The 26,047-nt window shown below is 39.4% G+C and overlaps 1 protein-coding gene across 1 annotated transcript; it reads left to right on the forward strand.

Annotated features, from left to right (window-relative positions):
• Positions 1-10,771: 10,771 nt before the first annotated feature.
• LOC107829334 (uncharacterized) lies at positions 10,772-13,846 on the forward strand. The gene is made up of 6 exons (XM_075231786.1): positions 10,772-11,232; positions 11,376-11,598; positions 11,669-12,909; positions 12,991-13,243; positions 13,433-13,570; positions 13,718-13,846. Exons 1-6 carry the CDS (start codon positions 10,772-10,774, stop codon positions 13,844-13,846), a joined length of 2,445 nt encoding a protein of 814 aa, XP_075087887.1.
• The last annotated feature ends 12,201 nt before the right edge of the window (positions 13,847-26,047 follow it).

The raw sequence follows: 26,047 nt of genomic DNA on the forward strand, positions 1-26,047 counted from the left end.
AGGAATAAAGGGAGGAGCTGGGCAAACACGCTTAATGCTTCGCGATCGCGTGAGAAGGTTCAGCGGAGTCAGTGCTTTACGGTCGCGTGGGACTTTCTGTGATCGCGTAGAGTTAATTTTGGCAGTGTTGAAATTGTGCTTCGCGGTCGCGTGAGGAAGTTCGCGATCGCGTAGAAGAAATTACTGGGCAGTGATTTTCCATTTTTGACAGATTGGAGCTCGGGAAGAGGCGATTTTCGAAATTTTTTCAAGGAAAATAATGGGGTAAGTATTCTTAACTCAATATTGGTTAAATTACCCGAAATCCATGGTTGTTTTTAACATTTAATCGGTGAATTTAGTTGGAAAAATTGTGAAACCCCTCTTGGTTTAAATTTAAGATTTGGAGGTCGATTTGTTATTGGAATTCGATAAAATTAGTATGGTTGAACTCGTATCAGAATGGGTGTTCGGATTTCATGAAAATTTTGTCGGGTTTCGAGAGGCGAGCCCCGCGTTGACTTTTGTTGACTTTTTAGAATAAATTTTTAAGTCAACATTTTATTATCCGGAATTATTTTCGATGAATTTTAATGAAATTATACAATTGAATTGGATAGATTTGAGCTATCCAGAGGTCAATTCAAGCCAGAAGGCGATTTTGGAATATCGGCATAACTTCAATAAGGTAAGTATCTTGCCTAACCTCGAGTGGGGGAATTACCCCTTAGGCATTGAATCTTATGTGGAAATTGTGTAATTGAAAATCATGTACGCGAGGTGACGAGTACGTACTTGGTTTATATGTGCAAATTATATCGGTTGAAATTCGTAGACGCCCTTAAGTATTAAGTTGGAAAATTGTTGTAACTTATTAAATCCCTTATTTTGTCATGCATCATTCCTTGTTTTCCGAGATTGTTTTTATATGATAATTTGGTGTGATTGCCGCTTGACTTTTATGTGAACTCTGTATTTATTTGAGTTGCCATTTTTTGGAAAATACTTTCATTATTAATTTTACCTACAGATAATTTAAATGGAAAAATTAGTTAATAAGATAAATTACTTTTCAGTTTACGTTGTTGAAAATTTGGTATTGAATTATAAAGGCCGTGAATCATATTGAGGCAAAGTGCCAAATTGTGAAATATTATTCGGTTGAGTTGTTCACTCCCGAACGTTTTGTTAAGGTGTTGTACACATTATGATTGAGTCGTGGCTCCTTATTGTGAAAAAATAATATGTTGTAATATTTGAGCACTTGATGTGCAATTTGTGATATGTTGTAATATTTGAGTACTTGATGTGAAATTTCTGATATGTTGTAATATTTGAGCACTTGATGTGCAATTTGTGATATGTTAAAATATTTGAGCACTTGATGTGCAATTTGTGGTATGTTGTAAAATTTGAGCAGTTGATGTGTAATTTGTGATATATTGTAATATTTGGGTACTTGAGGTGCAAGTTGTATTATGCTGTGATATTTGAGCACTTGAGGTGCGATTTGTGAAATATTGTGATATTGATACGCATGCGGTAAGATAAGGGTGGCTTGAAACGCGTGGCTAGTAGGGGAACTACTAGAAGTCATGCGGTGATATAAGGCCAGGGTGTTGAAACGCATGCGGTGAGATAAGGGTGGCTTGAAACGCATGGCTAGTAGGGGAACTACTAGAAGTCATGCGGTGTGATAAGGGTGACTAAAACGTGGGATGCTTATTTCGGGAAAAAAATTATTTCTTTAAAATTAAATGTGAAGGATCCCGCGGTGATATAAGGAAATGAAAGATTGTGAATTTATTTATGATTTGGGACTACGAGGCGGTACCTCGGGAGTGCCCTTTTGTTGATATTTCTCTTTGGCTGCACTTGCCTTTGGTTATTTTATTTTTCCGTAATTTATAAATTTTTATATTTTTTGATGTATTGTGTTGACCTTGACTTTTTCGTATGAGACTTTGAGGATTTGTATTTTTGGGTTGTACTTGTTTTGATGTTTGAGTTGTTTTAAATGAAAGAAAAATTTTAGTATGTTTTAATTTAATAAATTTTATATCCAAATCAGTAGTTTATCTGATGCTTTATTTTTAATGGAAATGTCATTTTATTCACTCAAACGATTTCTAAAATAAACTTATCTTTTTTTTGATTTCTTACTTGATTTAAAGATTTTTACCTTACTTTATTGAAAATAAATTGATCTTGCGGATCTTATATACAATGATAATTTTATTAGTGACACGTGAGTTATCCGTATGATGGTGATAGAAATATGGATACGAGGTGCCATGGAAAATGTGAAAGTGGGCTGAGACCCATAATTTTTATGATTGTGAAATGAGGTGGCACATGGTGACTTTTACTTGAAAATATATTTATTGTAAAGTATTATATCCTAGAATTTTTATTTTAAAAAAAAACATATAGACGAAAGAATTTATATTTGAAGGACTTGATTAATTGGTTGTACCTGTATTTCTTTATTCGTCTGAGCAATAATTATGATGTTCTTGTTACCTTGTTGTTATATCACTGGTTGAGTTTGTTTTTATCATTGCTAGTTGTTTTCCAGTACTATTGTATACTGCTATATCGCACAGGTTATTTGACTAGTGAGTGTCTTGACTGTACATCATCTCTACTCCACTGAGGTTAGTCTTGATACTTACTAGGTACCGACCGTAGTGTACTCATACTACACTCTTGCACATTTTTGTGCAGAGCCAGGTATTGGAGATATCGGACTCGAGCAGAGTTAAAGCGGGATCGTAAGAATTCAAGGTAGAGCTACTTAGTCGTCGCAATTCCTTAGAGTCTTTTTCATTTCATTGTACTGTTAATTTTAATCAAACAGTATTGTATATTCGGTCCTCGTGATCATTCCATGTATTCAGTAAGAGTTCGTGACTCAGTACTACTAGTCTTGGGAGGTTGCATATTCATATTTGTTCCGCGGTTAGCTTTGATTACTTATTTAATTAAAAAAAATAGCTTCAAAGTGTAATTGAAATCGGCTTATCTAGTCTTAGAGACTAGGTGCCATCACGACGCCTGTGGTGGGATTTTGGGTCGTGACATCCTCACATGATAATATAAATGAAATGGCACGGCATTATCCTTCGTGCATATTAAGAATGGCACGTCATCACCCTTCGTGCTTTATACTTTTTCTCACATGATAATATAACTGAAATGGCACGGCATCACCCTTTGTGCTTTACACTCTCAAATGGCACGGCATCACCCTTCGTGCTTTACACTCTCAAATGGCACAACATCATCCTTCGTGCTTTACACTCTTCCTTACCAAGCACATATATATCATTAACAAGTAAGGTAGGAAGCACAAATAACATCAAGGAGAGTGTTTAAACGACAACAAAATACAATAATTCATATCAGAATTTGCCCACCTGCCACAACTAACTCCAAAGATACAACAAAAATTAATTAATTTCAAAGCAAATAGCCCAAGGCTCCACACAAGATATATAAAACCTCAAAAATAACAACAGAGATGGAAAAGTAACTCAGCATAGGACAACACCTTGTTTAATCCAAATTTTTGATAAATATATTAATGCCTCTTTTTAAGCTTATTTTATTAATTATTTGAAGATGGAAAATCTATAATGAAATTAATTCCAAGAAATATCAAATCAACAAACACACGGAATTCACATAAAATTCAAGTGGCAATCACTCTAAATTATCATATAAAATACAACCTCGACAAACAAGGAACGAGGCATGACAAATAAAGGATTTACTATGTTCTAAAAAAATTCAATTTAATACATAAGAGTTTCTACGTATTTAAACCAATATAATTTGCACATATAAACCAAGTACGTACTTGTTTGCACATGTATAAATCTAATTTTCCAAAAATTCAAACTAATAAGGATGAGCCAGTTGACTCCGTGCTCCCTAATTATTGCACAACGTAGTTCTTTAGGAGAAATAAATTGGACAACCACCATAATCAATCCCTTTTGCCTCTGATTAGTGTTCGACCATATACACGAGTTTCTGCATTTTTTTTTTTTGCCTTCTTGTTTCATATTCTGTTAATTCAATGTGGCATGCTTTCACATGTGATTATGTTAAAAAAGAAGATTAGCAATAAAATGGACACATTTGAAAGCCAGAGATCGACATCAATATGATGAATCCACTTTTCGATGGTTTTGATTTCCAATTAATCTTTTTTAATTGGATGTATCAAAACGACATTTTTTTTGTCCTTTTAACCAAATGAATTAGAGAAGCTCCATCTATATAAGAAAGACCTTGTCTTTTTAACGTAATGAAAAAGAATTTAGGGGACAGAAGTAAAGACATAGTCGAATTGTCGATCTGTATATTACAAAATTGTCCAAGTAGACGTGCCAATTTATGTATTTATAATACTGTAGAAATAAACGTCTCAATTTGTGTACTAAAGCCAAGAATAAAAGCAACAGCCTATCTTTACTATACCCAATATTTTCTTCTTCTTTTAAGAATTGAATATTATCGGAATCGCTGAAAAACATTATAATCCGATTTTATTGAATGGTTTAAAAATAAAAGAAAGGAGTAAAATCTTCTTTACCCCTTAAACTTTAAGAGTCAAGAAATAATACCCCCTTCACCATTTGAATGGGAAGGACAACCCCCTTTAACTCAAATATCTTGCCGGAAAATATAAAAAGTCTGAAATGACCGATATTTTTGAGGGAATATTTGGCGCAATGAGCCATGGCTGGCCAGTCATTTTCATAAAACCAAAGTTGTATGTATAGAGGAATATCAATAATCTTGTCACTAGTTCGTAAGAAATCAGTGATTTATCTTTTATGTATGAATCACACCATTTTTCTCTCATTATTTAGCCTGTTAAGTCAATTTGGTTGGATAAATGATGAATCATTCATTTAGAAGAACTCAAAATACTTCCAGAATCTCCAGAGAACTTGATTGTATTTCACCCAAATTTCTTGGGTAAGGGACCAGTTAAGAAGCCAACCCAAATGAGTAAAAAGAAAAAACCAATAATACATTTTTTCTTTGTATTAAAACTCGCCGGAAAATATTGCCTAAGGGATTGTGTTCTCGTTCAAGAAGTGGAAGGGGTATTGTTTCTCAACTCTTAAAGATTAAGAGGGTAAAGTGAAATTTACTCTAAAACAAATTATAATAAAATCTTTTTCTTTGTCTTGAGAAATCAAATCTGATTCGCGTGTAGTTAAGGAGTTGACCAAATGATCTAATCAAAATTAAGGAGACTAATCCGGCCACTGTTTGTCCCTATTCTAGTTAACCCCTAATTCAAGTTTAATTTATATGTACCGACAACTCAAACCTTTTCAATACGCGCCATTCCCATGATGGTAAATACTTTTTCTGAATGATGAATATTAAAATAGAGCTAAGTGTTTTCTTTTCAATAATAAACCGCTTTTAGATGCAGAGAAGGCCAAAGAGAAAAGGTTTAATGATACAAAAAAATTTGGTACATCTAGTATGAAAAACGAAATTCTACCATTAATAATTCGAATAATTTTATTATTTTATTGGATTAACCTACTTTCAAATATACCCTATAGGATTTTGTAGCTTAAATAATTGATCGTAGAAAACTTAGGATTATAATATAATCACGAAAAGTCATAACTTTGGAGTTTAAATAAACAATAAGAACTCGTCAGTGCTAGTAGATTTCGCTATTACTATATTAATATAGCGTGTGAGCATGATTCATGACTATGCAAGAATAACAAATGATCTAAAAATAAATAAATATTCTAATTACACATGGTATAGGTTGAGGGATAACTCACTTGGTGATCTTTCCTATCTTTTCCCCCCAAGTCAAATTAGAACAAAGTGGCTTTATACTTAACCCTGAAATTTTCATAAATCTATTTGTTCGCACAACGAATACAACTAAGGCGAAATACCGAAAATAAAATATTTTTGTTAACATTTGAACTCAAGACCTTCGCTAGTTAAGCAGGTGCTCTAACTAACTTAGATATGAGAGCTTGTTGCTCTCTTGTTTCAGTTCAAAACAATTTATCTCATATTTTATAGATTTGCTATAAAATTCAAATATAACTACGAATGATAAATACATTACAAATATTTGATGTGTCGCGTAATTTTTTTTTTATTTTTATCCATTCGAAATAGTCAAGTTAGTGAGCGACCCATGACATGATATTCAATATCTTCCCTCCTAATGTAATAAACAAATTACACATGGCGATCTTTTTTTATCAGACCAACGTGGCATCCAGTTAGAGAACAAGGTGATTAGAAGATTCAGAAAGGATATGATCTCCCATTTTTAATTTTTTTTTTTTTGGAACCCTTAGAAAATTCGCAGCTGCCACGGCCTCTGTCACAGCATCTGCCCTTTGGGTGAGCACTCTATACGCACTAAATAAATCCCCCACTGTGTAATAGCCTGCAAACCATACAAGGGATGTAAAGTGCACTAGGCATCCCATTTTAAGTTGTTTATTAATAAATTAAAAGTTCTTTGGTTGATAGCTTTATAATCAGAATCGCATAGGAGAAAACGCCACGATCCCAGAGCTATGAGCTATGGGTGTACAAATGAAACCAACAAATCGCACTAACCCGATAATGCGAGTCAAATTGAGAAAAAAAAACTCGGTTATAGTTTGGTTTGATTGCTTTGGTTTTGGAAAAAAAAACACGACGATCTCACGACACTCTTTTATGCTGTACATTCACACTCCCCTGCTTAGGCGCGCTTAATCCGCAAAAATCATATTTTTTGACAACACCATTGGTCTAGATTCATCCCACATTGTTGTGTGAATGTCATCAAAATCCCTTGTGAGGGCATCCACATCCGATATACAGGGCAACTGATCAAGGTAGAGAATTTCCCTTGAATGAAAGAGTACATGTGACTCGTACACTCTAGGTCTAGCGGGAGGTGGAGTTTGCATATATGGAGCATGCTCATTGGTGGCATCATGCTCCCTCGACAAATCAGATTGCTCATTCTCATTCTCATCATCATCGCCCTCATCAGGGAAGGGTGTGTCATCTTTAGACTCATCATCATTGTTCTAATAATCACTATTATCTTTCTGACTCTATGCATCTGTCAGATCCTGATTAAATATATCGTCCTCGGGCAATTGAGTAAGGACACGACCTTCAAGTTGCTCGTTTTCACTGCACAACCAATAAAATAATGAGTTTCTCAAATTCATCCCAACATTATATATAAACTTTATCTCTTAACTTACAAGTCATAATCTGTTGATATCCCATAATGCACATTATCGAGTTGCTGATGACTCCCGGATGGACCACCATGATCCAAAACATCAAAACTGGGCATATTCCAACTGTCCATTGGTTCGTAACTTGTAAAATTCATATCTGGCCGGTACCTCCTTTGGAATATATGAGTGTTAATACAAATATGATACATAAAAAAAATATACTTATACAAAGGAAAATTGAAATTTACCATTCGACTTGTGGATTATGTAAACTTGGGGAGAAATTATGTTCTCGCTCCTCATTCGCCCATGGAGATAAGTTTAAATCTGGCCAAACTCTTTCAAACGAAATCTGTTAGGATAAAACTGCTCCAAAAATACCACCCGATGATTGAGGGTTATCCCTATTTTGCGGAACCTCAATATTGCGAGTGTCTTCAAACATGACATATATTCCAACATTTTTATCACAAGAAGTTCTTGCCATTCATCCGGAGTCCTCAAAAAATCTGTCAGGATTTCATCGTCTTCGATGTTAAAATCAGCATAACAAGCAACCCCTTGCGGATTCACATAATATGGATATCTTCCGGTTACTTTACTATTAACCGAACGTTTTCCCACACTCATTTTTTTTACATAACAACGAAACCAATCTATCATACTCCATTGTAAGTGGCAACTTAACAATACATTGTGGAGAACAACTATAGTGTACTGAGTTATTCTCCACGACAAACTCACCCCTCCCCAATATAATGCAATCCTATTTTTTCTCTCTTCGGACATTATGACAAAACGCAGAAAAAGTTAAGTAAACAAATATTTCGGAATGAGTAAAAGAAAATAAAAAGGATGTAGAAGAGTGACCTATCCAGAATGGATTTTTATCGAAATAATGAAACTCTTTAAATAGCAAAAGACCATGCAGGGTACAATAATTGAGGGTATAATGTATTCATTATAAGTGATTATATGTGGCGCAATAAATTCATGCGCTATACCCACCAATTATTGTGGGTCGGTCAAATTCAAACATAGCGCCTGAGTTGCATGTGTTATACCTTAATGGGCAAAATGTGCCGTTAAGGTATAGCGCATTCAACCCATGCGTATATATAAATTGGTCATTAGTTGATTTGTTTACCTATTTTTGTGCTTTTGAGTCCAAGTAAACAATATTTTGGTTCCGGAGTTCTTAGACTATCTTGGTGTATATCTGACAGATATCTACTCCAACTAGTAGGTGCATGTATAAATCTAATTTTCCAAAAATTCAAACTAATAAGGATGAGCCAATTGACTCTGTGCTCCCTAATTATTACACAACGTAGTTCTTTAGGAGAAATAAATTGGACAACTACCATAATCAATCCCTTTTGCCTCTAATTAGTGTTCGACCATATACACGAGTTTCTGCATTTTTTTTTTGCCTTCTTGTTTCATATTCTGTTAATTCAATGTGGCATGCTTTCACATGTGATTATGATTAAAAAAAAAAAAAAAAAAAAAGAAGATTAGCAATAAAATGGACACATTTGGAAGCCAGAGATCGACATCAATATGATGAATCCACTTTTCGATGGTTTTGATTTCCAATTAATCTTTTTTAATTGGATTTATCAAAACGACAATTTTTTGTCCTTTTAACCAAATGAATTAGAGAAGCTCCATCTATATAAGAAAGATCTTGTCTTTTTAACGTAATGAAAAAGAATTTAGGGAAGCCATTCAAAAATATCTTCTCTCTAGCTTTGCTCTCGGCGTAGGTTATGCTAACATGCACCGACCCGTGGATGCCATAGCTAAGAAGAGAGGAAGACCATTCAAAAATTAACCACTTATTACTGTAGGAAGCTCCATCAGTGCAAGGCGTGATTGCAGAAACCCTTGAACAAGGAAGTACACAAAAGGTGGTGACCCCAATTGGGAACCTTCCTGCTAGGTCACTCGATTTGGGTTCGCAGAATACAAAAGTAGCGGCATCGAAGAGGCTTAATTTGAGCCCAAATCAACTGATTGAGGTACCAAATTCAGCAAATTCAGCTAAGAGCATCGCTCAATCAAATGGGAAATCTAGGGCAACGATTGCAATGGAGGAAATGGAGGACAGACGAGAGATTCCATTGGACAAAGGCAAACAGAAAGCTGACCCACCTACTCCGGCGCCGGAAGCTATACCTGAAGCTCCATGGATAACTTTATTTGCTGGGAATCAAATAGTTGAACACGGTATGAACCTAACCTATACCCCGCCTGAAATTGTGGATGGCCAATTTGTGGTTAACCTAGATAAAACAGAGGTTGAAAATGAAACTGAAAAATGGAGGAAATCACTCATTGTTTATGTGATTAGGGAAAAGACGGGCTATAACTGTATGTGTAGATATATTGTTCAATTTTGGAATGCCGTTGCAGAACCTGAAATTTATCTACACGAACAGGGTTATTATATTGTTAGATTTCAGAGTATTGAGGATCTGCAAGACATACTATATGGAGGTCCATGTACCATAAGCAACAAACTAATTATTCTCAAACAATGGACTCCTGATTTTGACTTTAAAGTTGAGTTCCTGACAGAAATTTCTCTGTGGGTCAAGTTCCCTAAGCTCCCTATGAATTATTGGGGGAGTAACTCATTGAGTAGGATGGCTAGTCCACTAGGCAACCCTTTATTTGCTGATGGATGCACCACCAAGAAGACTAGAGTTTCTTATGCTAGAATCCTTATTGAAGTTAATGTCACAAAGGAGCTACCTAATGAAATAACAGTGAATGATCCCTCTGGCAGGCAATTTCAGCAGGCTATTGAATTTGAGTGGAAGCCTGCTTTCTGTGCCAAGTGCTTAAAATTAGGACATGATTGTGCCAAAGCACCACATGAGGAGAAGGCAGACTAGTTACAAAGGAGAAGGAGACCAAGATTAGTTCCTACATGGAGGCCAACTGGACAACTGATACAACACCCTACAACAGAATCAAAAGGATCAACATCCTATCAATGATGGGAAAGAGGCTAAAGGAGGAGAATGGATGCAGGTTAAGCCAAAAGGAACACCACATCTTCACAAACTAGTTGATAAGCTAACAACAAGTGGGAGTAAAAAGCCATAACAGAAAACAAACAACTTAATTTGGCCAAGCCTAGATATAGTTGTTTCAACAAAGAATGGATTTCAAGTGCTACATGAAGGAGGACACTAAGGAGAAGGCCAGAAACCCCCAGATACAGGAGGGGGGAAACAACATGCCCAATAGCTTAGATTATCTGGAATATAAGAGGAATAAATAAGAGGTACAAGCAGAAGGAACTAAAGCAGTATCTCAAAGAAAATCACATAAAAATAGCTGAACTCCTAGAAACTAGAGTAAAAGAAAACAAAGCACCACAGATTGCCAACAAGATTGTTCCTAGTTGGGAGAGAATAAGCAACTACAGAGATGCAAGGAATGGAAGAATATGTGTAGTATGGGATGCTAAATTCTATAGCATACATCATCTAGCTAGTACAAGTCAATTTATTCATTGTATGGTGACAGGAAAGCAGAATGGAATAGATTGTATACTTACAGTAGTACATGGCTTTAATACAGTGGAAAAAAGGAAAGCGTTATGGGATCAATTGAAAGCAATGGCACCTATAATCAATAAACATTGGCTAATTAGTGGGGACTTCAATGCAATCCTACACCCCAGTGATAGGCTGTCTGGAATAACTATATCAGTAGCTGAGTTAAAAGATTTCTCTAAATATTGCAATGCACTGCTTCTAAATGAGATTCCTTGGAAAGGGGAATATTACACTTGGACAAACAAACAGAGAGGGAATGATAGAGTGTGTAGCAGGATTGATAAGGTAATTGCCAATGATGAATGGATGCTTCAATGTGGGCACTTGACTGCAGTATATGGAGAACTCTTCATATCTGATCACACACCCCTTCTCATCCCAATGAGAGAAGCAAGAAGAAACATCAAAGTTCCTTTCAAGTTCTTCAATGTCTGGATAGAACACCCCAGATTCAAGCAAATTATAAAAACATAGTGGGGTAGAAATAAGGCTACAGAGAAAATGAAGAAGATTTGGCTCAAGTTGAAAGGCTTGAAGCCTGCACTTAAATAGTTGAACTTAGAAGAGTTCAAGGGGATTACAGAGAAGATGAATCAAGAAAGATCAAACCTGAAAAGGATTCAAGAAGAACTGGGGGTGCTTACTCTGATGCATTGGTTAATCAGGAGAAAAACTATTTGATCCAACTAGAAAAATGGTCTTTGATAGAGGAAAGTGCACTACAACAAAAGTCAAGAGCCACCTGGATCAAACTAGGGGATTCAAATACTAAGTTCTTTTCAGCTGTAATGAAATAGAAGCAACAGAAGAAGCAAATAACTGAGATCAAGTCATTGTTGGGGGGTCAATCTTCAGGATCCTGAAGCTATCAAAGAAGAATTTGTTAGCTTTTACAAATACTTGATGGAAACTGCAGCATCAAAACTACCAGCAGTGAATATATTGGTAATGAGAAATTTCCCTTGCTTATCACATACTCAACAGCTAGAGCTTTGTGCCCCAATTACAGAGGAGGAAATCTATGAAGGATTAAGCTCAATTGGAGATGATAAGGCTCCAGGAATTGATGACTTTAATGTTGTCTTTTTCAAGCAGACATGGTGCATTGTTAAGAATGAAGTTTATGAAGCTGTCCAAGATCTTTTCACCACAGGAACCTTGTATAAAGCTATAAACTGCACTACACTTACTCTAGTGCCTAAGGTTCCAAATCCAGATACAGTCAAAGACTATGGGCCTATAGCTTCATGTACAGTGTTATACAAGATTACTGCTAAGGTCATCACCAGCAGGTTACAGAAAGTTATGGCCTACATCATCTTAGAGGCTCGGGCAGGGTTTATTCCAGGAAGGAAAATAGCAGACAACATCATTCTGGCACATGAACTTATCAAATCCTATGGTAGAAAGCATATCTCCCTCAGATGTATGATAAAGGTAGATCTACAAAAAGCTTATGACTCATTGGAGTGGATCTACCTAGAGCAAGTTATGGAAGGACTGAGGTTTTTAGAAAAGTTCATCAAATGGGTAATGAACTGTATCAAAACAGTTAATTACTCTATTATACTCAATGGAGAATCAGTTGCACCATTTAATGCAGCCAAAGGCTTGATACAAGGAGATCCTATGTCTCATTTTCTCTTTGCCATTGCTATTGAGTACTTGAGTCGGCTACTTAAAGACCTACAACATGAGAAAAGCTATAAATTCCATCCAAGGTGTAGAAGGCTAGGGATCACTCACCTAAGCTTTGTTGATGATCTGTTGTTGTTTGCCAGAGGAGACAGTGAATATGTAGAGAGACTTCATGCATGTTTTACTACTTTCTCAGCAGCCTCAGGCTTGCAAGCTAACTTAACCAAAAGTGCAGTCTATTGTGGAGGAATGGCACATAGGGAGAAAGAGGCTATAGTTCAACAGCTAGGTTACTCACTAGGTGAACTTCCTTTTAAATACCTAGGGGTACCTCTAGACACTAAGAATCTCACCATGGTACAGTGGCAATCCCTCATAGCAAAAATTGTGGCTAAAATCTCTTCATGGACTGCAAATAAGCTATCATATGCTAGGAGAATTCAATTGATTCAAACAGTGTTATTTGGGATCTAATCTTATTGGGCTCAACTCTTCCCTTTATTAGCTAAGGTTATACAAATAGTTGAAACCCATTGCAGAAGCTCCCTATGGTCTGGGAGTGATACAATTACAAAGAAGGCCCTTATTACTTGGGAGAAGATCTGCCTGCCTAAGTCTACTCGAGGACTTAACTTGCATAATCTCCAAGTATGGAACAATGCTGCAATTGCAAAGACACACTGGGATTTGACTCATAAGCAGGATAAACTTTGGATAAAATGGATCCATGCCTACTACATCAAGGATCAGAGTTTGGGAACTATGACCATTCCACAAACCTCTAGTTGGATGGTTAGAAAAATTCTGGGGGCAAGAGGTACCATTAAGCAGCTGAGCAGACACATTGCTGAACATAAGAGTGTCATTAAACAAATATACTTACAACTGATATGAGAATACCCAAAGTTAAGGTGGAGAAAACTAGTGTTCCAGAACTTTGCAAGACCAAAAGTCTTATTCACAATGTGGCTGCAATGTCAGGACAGACTTCTAACAGTGGATAGATTACTGAGATGGGGCCTTAATGTACAAGCTGTATGTGCAATGTGTCAAGCTCACAATGAAACAAGAAATCATTTATTTGCTGAATGCAGATATGCTGAGGCAATTTGGAACAAAGTCAGCAAGTGGGCGCAACAACAATTCTATGGTGGCAGTAACTAGGAACTACAATTCCAAGAGATTGTTAAAAGTATTCAAGGGAAGATAACAAAGGCCAAACTCATTAAGATGATATATGCTGAAGTTATATATGTCATATGGAAGGAGAGGAATGCAAGAGTTTTTGAAGGGGTGGCCAGAGATTGTGAAGGAGTGGCAAAAGAGATAGCATGTGTTTGTAGCTGCAGGGGTGCTGGGGAACTGAAATGCTTAATGCAAAAGCTAATTTTTTAAGTTTCTTCCTTAATTTACACATAGCACTGCTGTATAGGAAAGCTGGGATCTTTGATTATGTTTTCTTCTTTTTTTTAATATTAGATGGCTGAGTGTGCTAAGCTAATGATTTGTAATTGCTTTGGTGATTAATAAAAAGCCTAATTAATTACCCAAAAAAAATAGGGGACAAAAGTAAAGACATAGTCGAATTGTCGATCTGTATATTACAAAATTGTCCAAGTAGACGTGCCAATTTATGTATTTATAATACTGTAGAAATAAACGTCTCAATTTGTGTACTAAAGCCAAGAATAAAAGCAACAGCCTGTCTTTTCTATACCCAATATTTTCTTCTTCCTTTAAGAATTGAATGTAATCCGAATCGCTGAAAAACATTATAATCCGATTCCATTCACTGGTTTAAAAATAAAACAAATTACAATCAAATCTTTTTCTTTGTTTTGAGAAATCAAATCTGATTCGCGTGATTAATTAAAAAAATTAAATCTGATTCGCGTGTTATTAAGGAGTTGACCAAATGATCTAATCAAAATTAAAGAGACTAATCCAGCCACTGTTTGTCCCTATTCTAGTTAACCCCTAATTCAAGTTTAATTTATATGTACGGACAACTCTAACCTTTTCAATACGCGTCATTCCCATGATGGTAAATACTTTTTCTGAATGATGAATATTAAAATTGAGCTAAGTGTTTTCTTTTCAATAATAAACCGCTTTTAGATGGAGAGAAGGCCAAAGAGAAAAGGTTTAATGATATAAAAAATATTGCTACATCTAGTATGAAAAACGAAATTCTACCATTAATAATTCAAATAATTTTATTATTTTATTGGATTAACCTTCTTTCAATTATACCCTATAGGATTTTGTAGCTTAAATAATTGATCGTAGAAAACATGGGATTATAATATAATTCCGAAAAGTCATAACTTTGGAGTTTAAATATACAATAAGAACTCCCCAATGATAGTAGATGTAACAAACCCGTTTTTCTAACACTTCTATTATTTCAATAGTGAAAGGAAGTTACAACTCAACTCAAACTATTACACGAATTAAAGACACTAAACTGAAATATAAAGGATAGAGAAGAAGAGATGAGAAGATCAGACTAAGAATGGGGATGAGGGAATACAGACACTCAAAAAGGAGGAAGATGAGAAGCAGATATTTTACTCAATAATACGCATGCCCTGTATCTCCCGCCCGGATCCCAAATATAATGTCCTAGCATACTATTCAGTTGTCTAATCATTAGGCCTTTAGCTTCGGGCCCAATAGTCCCAATTGGATCAGCCTCGATCCACACTTCTTTCCCAAAATCTCTTACTAAGTCAGACTGGTTCACAACAATACTCCCATCCTCAAAAAGAATCTTGTTCTCAAGGTTCGAGTAGATTGATATCCTAATGCTCGAGGTCCATTTGCGTACCAGAAACAAACCACCAGCCCCATAGTTCATAACGATACTAGTGCGTGAAGAGATGCTAAGAGTGTCCATGATGTCGCCCTTTGAGTTGGATATACAGAAAATACTCTTCTAATATCTTGCTCCCAAAATTGTAACAGATGTTCAAGATTACATATTGCCTTTCCAAGCCTCATTTTTTAAGATATGTGAAAGAGAGCATTTGGCAGAACTCCTTTAAGAATTTGAACAGACAAGATCTATTGTTGTCACGACCCAAATTAACCCTCTGTAAGGTGTCGTGATGGCACCTAGCCTTTACGACTAAGTAAGTGTAACGACTCATCCTGGTCGTTATATCATGGTACTGCTGCTTGCGTCCGCAGATCTTCAGAGTCTCATTCTAGTTCAGGTCAAGCCTAACCTCGGTCCAGTAGTGACGAAGTCAGGTCAAAGCCCTACCGGAGTAAATATAATTAATTAAACAGTAAAAGATATAAGTAAAATTTACGGTAACACAGTTAAAGAAATTTTCGAAACTTTAACAATTAAGGGAGCCCTCGGATCAGAACAAAATAAACACAGTGGAAAATCTCTCGGGATACCGTCCCGTAGTTCCAAATGAATATGCAGTACAGGGGAATCTCCCGGAATACGTCCGTAATCCCAAAGTAAATATACAGTGCTGGGAGATCTCCCGAAATACGTCCGTAATCCCAAAGTAAATATGCAGTGCTGGGGGATCTCTCGGAATACGTTCGTAGTCCCAAAATAAATTTGCAAGACAGGGGGATCTCCCGGAATACGTTTGTAGTCCCAATTTAAATATGCAACGCAAGATGTAATGGCAGGTATGGCATCGAGTTATACGGTTTATACTGAATACATATAAGGAAAATAAGGATTTAACTAAGCATGGCGCACAGAATGCCAAATAGGCAGTTAAAACACGTAAGCATGCTCCTCTAATCTAAGCTAAACAATTAAACGTATTAGTGCAATTTAATAAAGGAAAACAGTTAATGATTTAGAAAGGAAAAACGGAATTTTTGCAATAATAGCCCATGTACGTACTCGTCACCATACGTACACGACACCCACACATCAATTAATATCAAACATCTTAAGGAAAAAGTCCCCAACACAAGGTTAGGCAAGCCACTTATCTCGAACCGCTCAAATCAACTCGATATCACGTTCTTGCTACGAGTATCCAACTCTAAATGAGTAAAATCTATTCAAATTAATTGCATAATGTAAATATAACTACGAATAACTAATTTAGCTAATTAATTCGAAGTTAAAGCGTAAAATTAGGAAAAATGCCCAAAAAGTCTTTCCGGCCCCACGTCTCAAAATCGGGCAAAAATTATAAATTATGAACACCCATTCACTCACGAATTCACCCGAACAAAAATCATCTAAATCCGACGTCAAATTCCCATTCAAATCTCAGATTTTCAATTGGGGAACCTTTTCCCCCATTTCCAAACTTCTACCCTCAATTTAGTTAACTAGACGAGGAAAACAATAATATATTAATGTATTATGATCAAAATAGAGTTAGAATTAGTTACCCAATAGTTCTCCTTCAAAATCCCTCGAGAAATCGTCTCCCACCGAGCTCTAAATCGAATTTTATTTTATGAAATTTCAAACCCTTGAAATCCTTTTTTTCTGCCCAGTGATTTCCGCACCTGCGCGCATGGGGCCGCATCTGCGATCACTCGCCTGCGGAAAAATTAATGCAGGTGTGAAGGTCACTTATCCGGGCTGGGTACACACATGTGTGCTTGAGTCCGCACCTGCGGATGCACTTCTGCGCTCAATCGTCCGCTTCTGCGGAACCTTGGGTCCTTCTCACCTCCGAATCTGCGACTGCCCTTCCGCATATGTGGCTCCACTCCTGTGGCTCACTCGTTGCATCTGCGACCACTAAACCAGCAACTCAAAAATTTCTCTAAGTCCAAGCTTTCACCCGTTAAGCATCCGAAACACCTCAACCAAACATACTAACCAATCCTAAAACACTATACGATCTTAGTCGAGCCTTTAAACCATATCGAACAACACCAAAATTATTAATTAAGCACGGATTCAAGCCTAAGAATTTAAAGTTTTCCAAATTCTACAAACGACGCCGAACCACATCAAATCTAGTCTGAATGACCTCAAAATTTACACACAGGTCACAAATGAAACTACGAGCCTACAGCTACTTTCGGAATTCCATTCCGAGCTCGAAATCAAAATTTCCACTATCGGCCGAAATTGCCAAAAAACTAACTTTTGTCAATTCAAGCATAAATCTACTACAGACCTCCAAAACACATTCCGGATGCGCTCCTAACCACAAAATCACTTAACAAAGCTAACGGAGTCGATAGAATTTCATTCTGGATCCGTCTTCACACAGTTCCGACTATGGTCCAAACTCTAAGGCTTAAACTCACAACTAGGGACTAAGTATCCCAAAACTCTCTAGATTCCATAACCAATCACTCCGGCAAGTCCCAAAAGCAGAAACAAATATGGGAAAAGCAGATATTAGGGGATCGGGGCTCTAATTCTCAAAACGACTGGCCGGGTCGTTACATCCTCCTCCTCTTAGAACAATCGTTCGTCCTCGAACGAGTATAAAGACATACCTGAAACTGTGAAAAGATGAGGGTATTGGATGTGCATATCCTGCTTGGTCTCCCAAGTCGCCTCCTCGACCGGATGACCCCTCCACTGGACCTTTACTGAAGCAATATTCTTTGACCTGAGCTTTTTGACCTGCTTGTCCAAAATGGCTACTGGCTCCTCAAGATAAGATAGATCTTTGTCCAACTGGAATGAGCTGAAATCCAATACATGAGTCGGATCGCCGTGATACTTCCGGAGCATAGACACGTGGAATACCGGGTGAACTCCTGCTAGGCTGGGAGGCAAGGCAAGCTCATAAGCAACCTCTCCAACTCGCCGCAATATCTCAAAAGGACCAATGAACCTCGGGCTCAGCTTTCCCTTCTTCCCAAACCTCATGACGCCCTTCATAGGCGATACCCAAAGCAAGACCCGCTCACCAACCATAAATGCCAAGTCACGAACCTTACGGTTCGTATAACTCTTTTGCCTAGACTGGGCTGTGCAAAGTCTCTCCTGAATCACCTTCACCTTATCCAGGGCATCCTGGACCAAATCTGTACCCAACAATCGGGCCTCGCCCGGATCAAACCATCCCACTAGGGACCGGCAGCTATCTGAATGTTGGACTGGTAACTGTTGTTGTAAGTGAACTCTGCAAGTGGCAAGTATTGGTCCCACGACCCTCCGAACTCCATCACACAGGCACGGAGCATATCCTCAAATTTCTGAATCGTGCATTCTGACTGCCCGTCCGTCTGAGGGTGAAAGGTTATGATCAACTCCACCCTAGTACCCAATTCCTAGTGTACGGCTCTCCAAAACCGTGATGTGAACTGTGTACCTCTGTCTAAAATGATGGATACTGGATTACCATGAAGGCGGACAATCTCTCTGATATAAATCTCAGCCAACCTCTCAAAAGAATAAGTTATCAACACTGGAATAAAATGAGCTGACTTGGTCAGCTGATCCACGATCGCCCAAATAGCATCGAACCTTCTCAAAGTCCGTGGAAGTCCAACTACAAAGTCCATGGTGATCCGCTCCCACTTCCACTCTGGGATCTCTAACCTCTGAAGTAATCCACCCGGCCTCTGGTGCTCATATTTGACCTGCTAATAGTTGAGACACTGGGACACAAACCCAACTATATCCTTCTTCATCCTCCTCCACCAGTAGTGTTGTCTCAAATCCTGGTACATCTTCGCGGCACCGGGATGAATGGAGTACCGCGAGCTGTGGACCTCCTCGAGAATCAACTCCCGAAGCCCATCTACATTGGGCACATAGATCCAGCCCTGCATCCTCATCACACCATCATCACCAATAGTCACATCTCTGGCATCACCTCACTGAACCCTGTACTGAAGAACTAGAAGATGAGGATCATCATACTGGTGCTCCCTGATATGGTCATAAAGAGAAGACCAAGCAACCACACAAGCTAATACCCGGCTAGGCTCAGAAATATCCAATCTCACAAACTAATTAGCTAAGGCCTGAACATCCAAGGCTAAGGGTCTCTCAGCTACCGGAAGATATGCCAAACTCCCCAAACTCTCTGCCCGGCGACCCAAGGGGTCGGCCACTACATTGGCCTTCCCCGGGTGGTAAAATATAGTGATATCATAGTCTTTAAGTAGCTCTAACCACCTCCGTTGGAGCAAATTAAGGTCCTTTTGCCTGAACAAGTGTTGCAAACTCCGGTGATCAGTGTAAATCTCAGAGGGAACACCGCACAAATAATGACGCCAGGTCTTCAGGGCGTGAACAATAGTCGCTAACTAGAGATCATGAACCGGATAATTCTTCTCATGCACCTTCAAATGTCTAGACGCGTAGGCAATTACCCTACCATCCTGCATCAATACCGCTCCAAGGTCAATCATCGAGGCGTCACAATAGACAGTGTAGGACCCCGAACCTGTAGGCAATACTAATACTGGGGCTGTAGTCAAAGCTGTATTGAGCTTCTGAAAGTTCTCCTCACACTCCTCGGTCCACCTGAATGGAGCACCCTTCTGGGTCAGCCTGGTCATAGGTGCTGCAATGGATGAAAATCCCCCCACAAAGCGACGGTAATACCCCGCCAAACTAAGGAAACTGCAGATCTCCGTAGCTGATGATGGTCTGGGCCAACTCTGCACTGCCTTCACCTTCTTCGGATCTACCTTGATCCCATCATAAGACACTATGTGGCCCAAGAATGCCACTGAATCAAGCCAGAATCCACATTTAGAAAATTTTCCATACAATTTCTTCTCCCTTAACATCTGAAGCATGGTCCTCAGGTGCTGCTCATGATCTTCCCGAGATCGGAAATATACCAGGATGTCGTCAATAAACACAATGACGAAGGAATCAAGATAAGGCTGGAACACACTATACATCAAATGCATAAAGGCTAATGGGGCATTGGTTAGCCCAAATGACATGACAAGAAACTCATAGTGACCATATCTGGTCCTGAAAGCAGTCTTCGGGATATCCGACTCCAGAATCTTCAACTGATGATAACCTGAATGTAAGTCAATATTGGAAAACACTCTGGCACCCTTTAACTGATCAAATAAGTCATCAATACGAGGCAATGGATACATGTTCTTCACTATGATTTTGTTCAATTGCGGTAATCAATACACATCCGCATAGAACCATCATTCTTCTTCATAAATAAGGTAGGAGCACCCCAAGGTGACACACTGGGCCAAATGAAGCCCTTATCAAGCAACTCCTGTAACTGCTCCTTCAAATCCTTTAATTCAGGAGGAGCCATACGATATGGAGGAATAGAGATGGGCTGAGTGCCCGGCAACAAATCAATGCCAAAATCAATATCTCTGTCGGGCGGCATGCCCGGAAGATCAGCCGGAAACATATCTTGAAAGTCCCTTACTACTGGAACTGACTCAACTGTAGGGGTATCAATACTGACATCTCTCACATAGGCCAAATACGCATCACACCCCTTCTCAACCATTCGTTGAGCCTTAAGAAATGAAATGACCCTGCGGGGAGTATACTCTAAGGTACCTCTCCACTCTAATCTCGGCAAGCCTGGCATAGCCAGCATCACGGTCTTAGCATGACAATCAAGAATAGCATAATGGGGCGACAACCAGTCCATGCCCAAGATAACATCAAAATCTACCATATAAGTAATAACAAATCGGCTCTTGTCTCAATACCACTAAGAGCAATCAAACACGACCAATATACGTGGTCCACAATGAGAGAATATCCCACAGAAGTAGATACGTAAACAGGAAAACTCAAAGAATCATGACATATTCCCAAATGCGGAGCACAATAAGAAGACACATATAAATACGTAGAGCATGGGTCAAATAATACTGATGCATCCCTATGACAGACATGGATGATACTTGTGATGACTGAATATGAAGCAACGACCTCTGAACGGGCTGGAAGGGCATAGTACCTGTCCTGGCCTCCCCCTCTAGGACGACCTCGACCTCCCCGACCTCTACCTCGAGCTGGCTGAGGAGGTGGGGTAGCAGCTGGTGTTGGAAGAATGGTCGGAGGACCCGGTGGAGCACGTGGAGGCTGATAAGTCTGTGAATGTGTACCCCTCCTAGCTCTAGGGCAATCTCTAACCATGTGATGAGTGTCACCATACTCAAAATAACCTCTTGGAGGACGCGACGGCTGAGACTGATTCAGACCTGGCCTGCTGGACTAGCCGGTATTAGCACCTCGAGTAGGAGGCATACTGGATATTGGCGGTGCATAATAGGGCTCCTGAAGTCTAGGAGGAGCTGGAACACCAATGGCTACTGGAAGAGCTGAATGAACAGGGCGATTCACAAAACCCCTACCATAGCGTGATGCTGGTGCACGAGCTCTTGAATAATGACCAGTCTCTCGAGACCTCTTAGCCTCTCTTTTCTCTCTGTCCCGGACAAACATGCCCTCCACTCTCATGGCAATGCTCACTGCCTGCTGATAAGTGATGTCCATCTCCAACTCCCTGGCCATACTGGTCCGAATACTAGGGTGGAGTCCCTCAATGAAGCGACGAACCCTCTCTCTGACTGTAGCAACCAGAGCCGGTGCATGGCGAGCTAACTCACTGAAACGGACTGCATACTCCGACACAGTCATAACACCCTGACGCAACTGCTCAAACTCTGCGCACCAAGCATCCCTGAGGCTCTGAGGAACATACTCACGTAAGAACATCTCTGAAAACTGAGTCCAAGTGAGTGAGGCTGCCTCATCCGGACTACTCAGCTCATAGGCACGCCATAACTGATATGTTGCTCCCCTCAGCTGGAAAGCGGTGAACGAAACACCACTCATCTCCACAATGCCTAGAGTGCGGAGAATACGATGACACTCCTCAAGAAAACCCAGAGCATCATCTGAAGCTAGTCCGCTGAAAGTAGGCGGGTGGTACTTCTTGTACCTCTCAAGTCTGAGTTGTTCTGCCTCAGAAGCAGCTACCCTGATCTCACGCTGAACCGGAGCCACTAGAGGCATAAGAATATACTCTCGGGCCTGATAAATCTGGACCCTCTGCTCAGGAGTGTGGGCTACAGGAGTCTGTGCCCCTCCCCCGACCTGAGATGTAGCGGGAGCTATCGTAAATAGTCCAGCCTGAGCCAGAGTGCTAAACATGCTCATGAACCGAGCTAAAGTCGCGTGGAGGGCTGGAGTAGCAATAGGGATCTCTGGTGCTGGCCCTCCAGCTGGAGCTGTTGGGGGCTCCTCTGACGCAGCTCTCGTTGGTGCTCGGGCTGCACCGCGTGGTCGTCCTCTACCCCGACCCCGGCCTCTGGCGGCTCTAGCAGGGGGCTCGGGTGCCTGATCGTCGGTCCTCCCTGTACAGGTCCTCACCATCTTGTGAGAAAGAATAGAATAGAATCTTAGAATTTATTTGTGTCAATAACTCACACGACAAGGAAATCAAGGAAATATGATTGTTCTTAACGGCTACATAGCCTCCCGAAGATAAGTACGGACGTCTCCGCACCGATCCGCGAGACTCTAATAAACCAGCTTGTGACTCGCGACTCCTATGAACCTAGTGCTCTGATATCAATTTTTCACAATCCAAATTAACCCTCTGTAAGGTATCGTGATGGCACCTAGTCTTTCTGAATATGTAAGCCTAATATTACAAAATAAAATATAAAGAAAACATAACATTTTTAAAAGATCAACAGCATATTGTGAATAGCCAAGAGTAGTACCACTCGACATATACAAAATTATTTCACAAGACCCGGAATATCACTAAGTCAAAAGCTGCTATAATCTATGTAACTCTATACAAAAGTCTGAAGATAATAAAGAAAGTCTCTAGGCGAGGGAGTAGAAGGGGACTCCGAAGATATGCGGACGCAAGAAGAAGTACCTTGAAGTCTCCTAAAATCAGCAGCACGTACTAACCCCGAGGCTGATAGCTCGCACCTGGATCTGCACACGAAAACATGTGCAGGGAAGGGCATGATTACACCATAATGGTACCCAATAAGTGCCAAGCTTAACCTCGGTCGAGCAGTGACGAGGTCAGGTCAGGGCTCTACCAGAGTAAATATAATAAATTAAACAGTAAAAGATATAAGTAAAATTTACGCTAAAACAGTTAAAGACATTCTCGAAAATTTAACAGTTAAGGGAGCCCTCGGCTCAGAACAAGGTAAACACAGTGGGAAATCTCTCGGGATACCGTCCCATAGTTCCAAATAAATATGCAGTACAGGGGGATCTCCCGAAATACGTCCGTAGTCCCAAAGTAAATATGCAGTGCTAGGAGATCTCCCGAAATACTTCTGTAATTCCAAAGTAAATATGCAGTGCTGGAGAATCTCTCGAAATACGTCTGTAGTCCCAAAATAAATTTGCAAGACAGGGAGATCTCCCGGAATACGTCTGTAGTCCCAATTTAAATATGCAACGCAAGATGTAATGGCAGGTATGGCATTGAGTTATACGGTTTATACTGAACACATATAAGGAAAATAAGGACTTAACTAAGTATGGCGCACAGAATGTCAAATAAGCAGTTAAAACACGTAAGCATGCTCCTCTAATCTAAGCTAAACAATTAAACGTATTAGTGCAATTTAATAAAGGAAAACAGTTTATGATTTAGAAAGGAAAAACGGGATTTTTGCAATAATAGCCCATGTATGTACTTGTCACCTCACATACACGGTGCCCACACATTAATTAATATCAAACATCTTAAGAAAAAAGTCCCCAACACAAGGTTAGGCAAGCTACTTACCTCGAACCGCTCAAATCAACTCGATATCACGTTCTTTCCACGAGTATCCGACTCCAAATGGCCAGAATATATTCAAATTAATTTCATAATGTAAATATAACTACAAGTAATTAATTTAGCTAATTAATTCAAAGCTAAAACGTGAAATTAGAAAAATCGCCCAAAAGGTTTCCATGGGCCCACGTCTCGGAATCGGGCAAAAATTATAAATTATGATCACCTATTCACTCACGAGTTTACCCGAACAAAAATCATCTAAATCTGACGTCAAATTCCCATTCAAATCTTAGATTTTCAATTGGGGAACCTTTTCCCCCATTTTCAAACTTCTACCCTCAATTTCCTTAATTAGACGAGGAAAATAACAATAAATTAATGTATTATGATTAAAATAGAGTTATAATTAGTTACCCAATAGTTCTCCTTCAAAGTCCCTCGAGAAATCGTCTCCCACCGAGCTCTAAATCGAATTTTGTGTTATGAAATTTCAAACCCTTGAAATCCTTTTTTCTGCCTAGCGATTTCCGCACCTCCGCGCATGGGGCCGCATCTGCGATCACGCACCTGTGAAAAAAATAACGCAGGTGCGAAGGTCACTTATCCGGACTGGGTACGCACCTGCACGCTTGAGTCCTCACCTGCGGATGCGCTTCTGCGCTCAATCGTCCACTTCTGAGGAACCTTGGGTCCTTCTCACCTCCGCATCTGCGACTGCCCTTCCACAGATGCGGCTCTGCTCCTGCGGCTCACTTGTCGCATCTGCGACCACTGACTCCCTGGCCTCAAAGCGCACCTGCGATCCCAACCTCGCTTCTGCAAGGCCGCACCTGCGGACTCCCCACCGCAGGTGCGAAAACACTAGAACCAACAACTCAAAAATTCCTCTAAGTCCAAGCTTTCACACGTTAAGCATCCGAAACACACCCGAGGCCCCAGGGACCTCAACCAAACTTACCAACCAATTCTAAAACACCAAAGGAACTTAGTCAAGCCTTCAAACCACATCAAATAACACCAAAATCATGAATTAAGTACGGATTCAAGCCTAAGAATTTAAAATTTTCTAAATTCTACAAACGACGCCGAACCACATCAAATCTAGTCTAAATGACCTCAAATTTTATACCCAGGTCACATATGACACTACGAGCCTACAACCACTTTCGGAATTCCATTCCGAGCTCGATATCAAAATTTTCACTATCGGCCGAAAAATTAACTTTTGCCAATTCAAGCCTAAATCTACTACAGACCTCCTAAACATATTCTGGACGCGCTCCTAACCCCAAAATCACTCAACGGAGCTAATAGAGTTGACAGAATTCCATTCCGGATCCGTCTTTACATAGTTCCGACTACGGTCCAAACTCTTAGGCTTAAACTCACAACTAGGGATTAAGTGTCCCAAAACTCTCTGAATTCCATAACCAATCACTCCGTCAAGTCCCAAAAGCAGAAACAAATATGGGGAAAGCAGATATTAGGGGATCGGGACTCTAATTCTCAAAACGACTAGCCGGGTCATTACAGTTGCGCAGAAACAGTCAGAGTTTCAAGGAAAATGAGTACATCATGCCAGCAACCACACCAACTCACATATTCAAGCAAGGTTACGACCCGATCAACCTTATGTTTAACTAAACCAAAAAGCATCTCTTCAGCCGCAACACAAGCTTTAGCCAAAAGGAACTGTCTCCTCCCTCTCTTTGCCATTCTCGTAGGGAATTCAGAAACTGCCGCGTGAATAGCTTGGTTAATCCAAACAACAGATGTAACAATTAAATTTAGGAGAGCTCCACTTAGAACCACAGTCATAAATCGAGTCGAATGCTTAGTCACATTATCATTATAATCAAGTTGGTGACCATAGGACTTGAAACTCACTTTCTCAATAATTTGATGT

Source organism: Nicotiana tabacum, chromosome 15, assembly GCF_000715075.1.
Source record: "Nicotiana tabacum cultivar K326 chromosome 15, ASM71507v2, whole genome shotgun sequence".
NCBI classification, from domain to species: Eukaryota; Viridiplantae; Streptophyta; class Magnoliopsida; order Solanales; family Solanaceae; genus Nicotiana; species Nicotiana tabacum.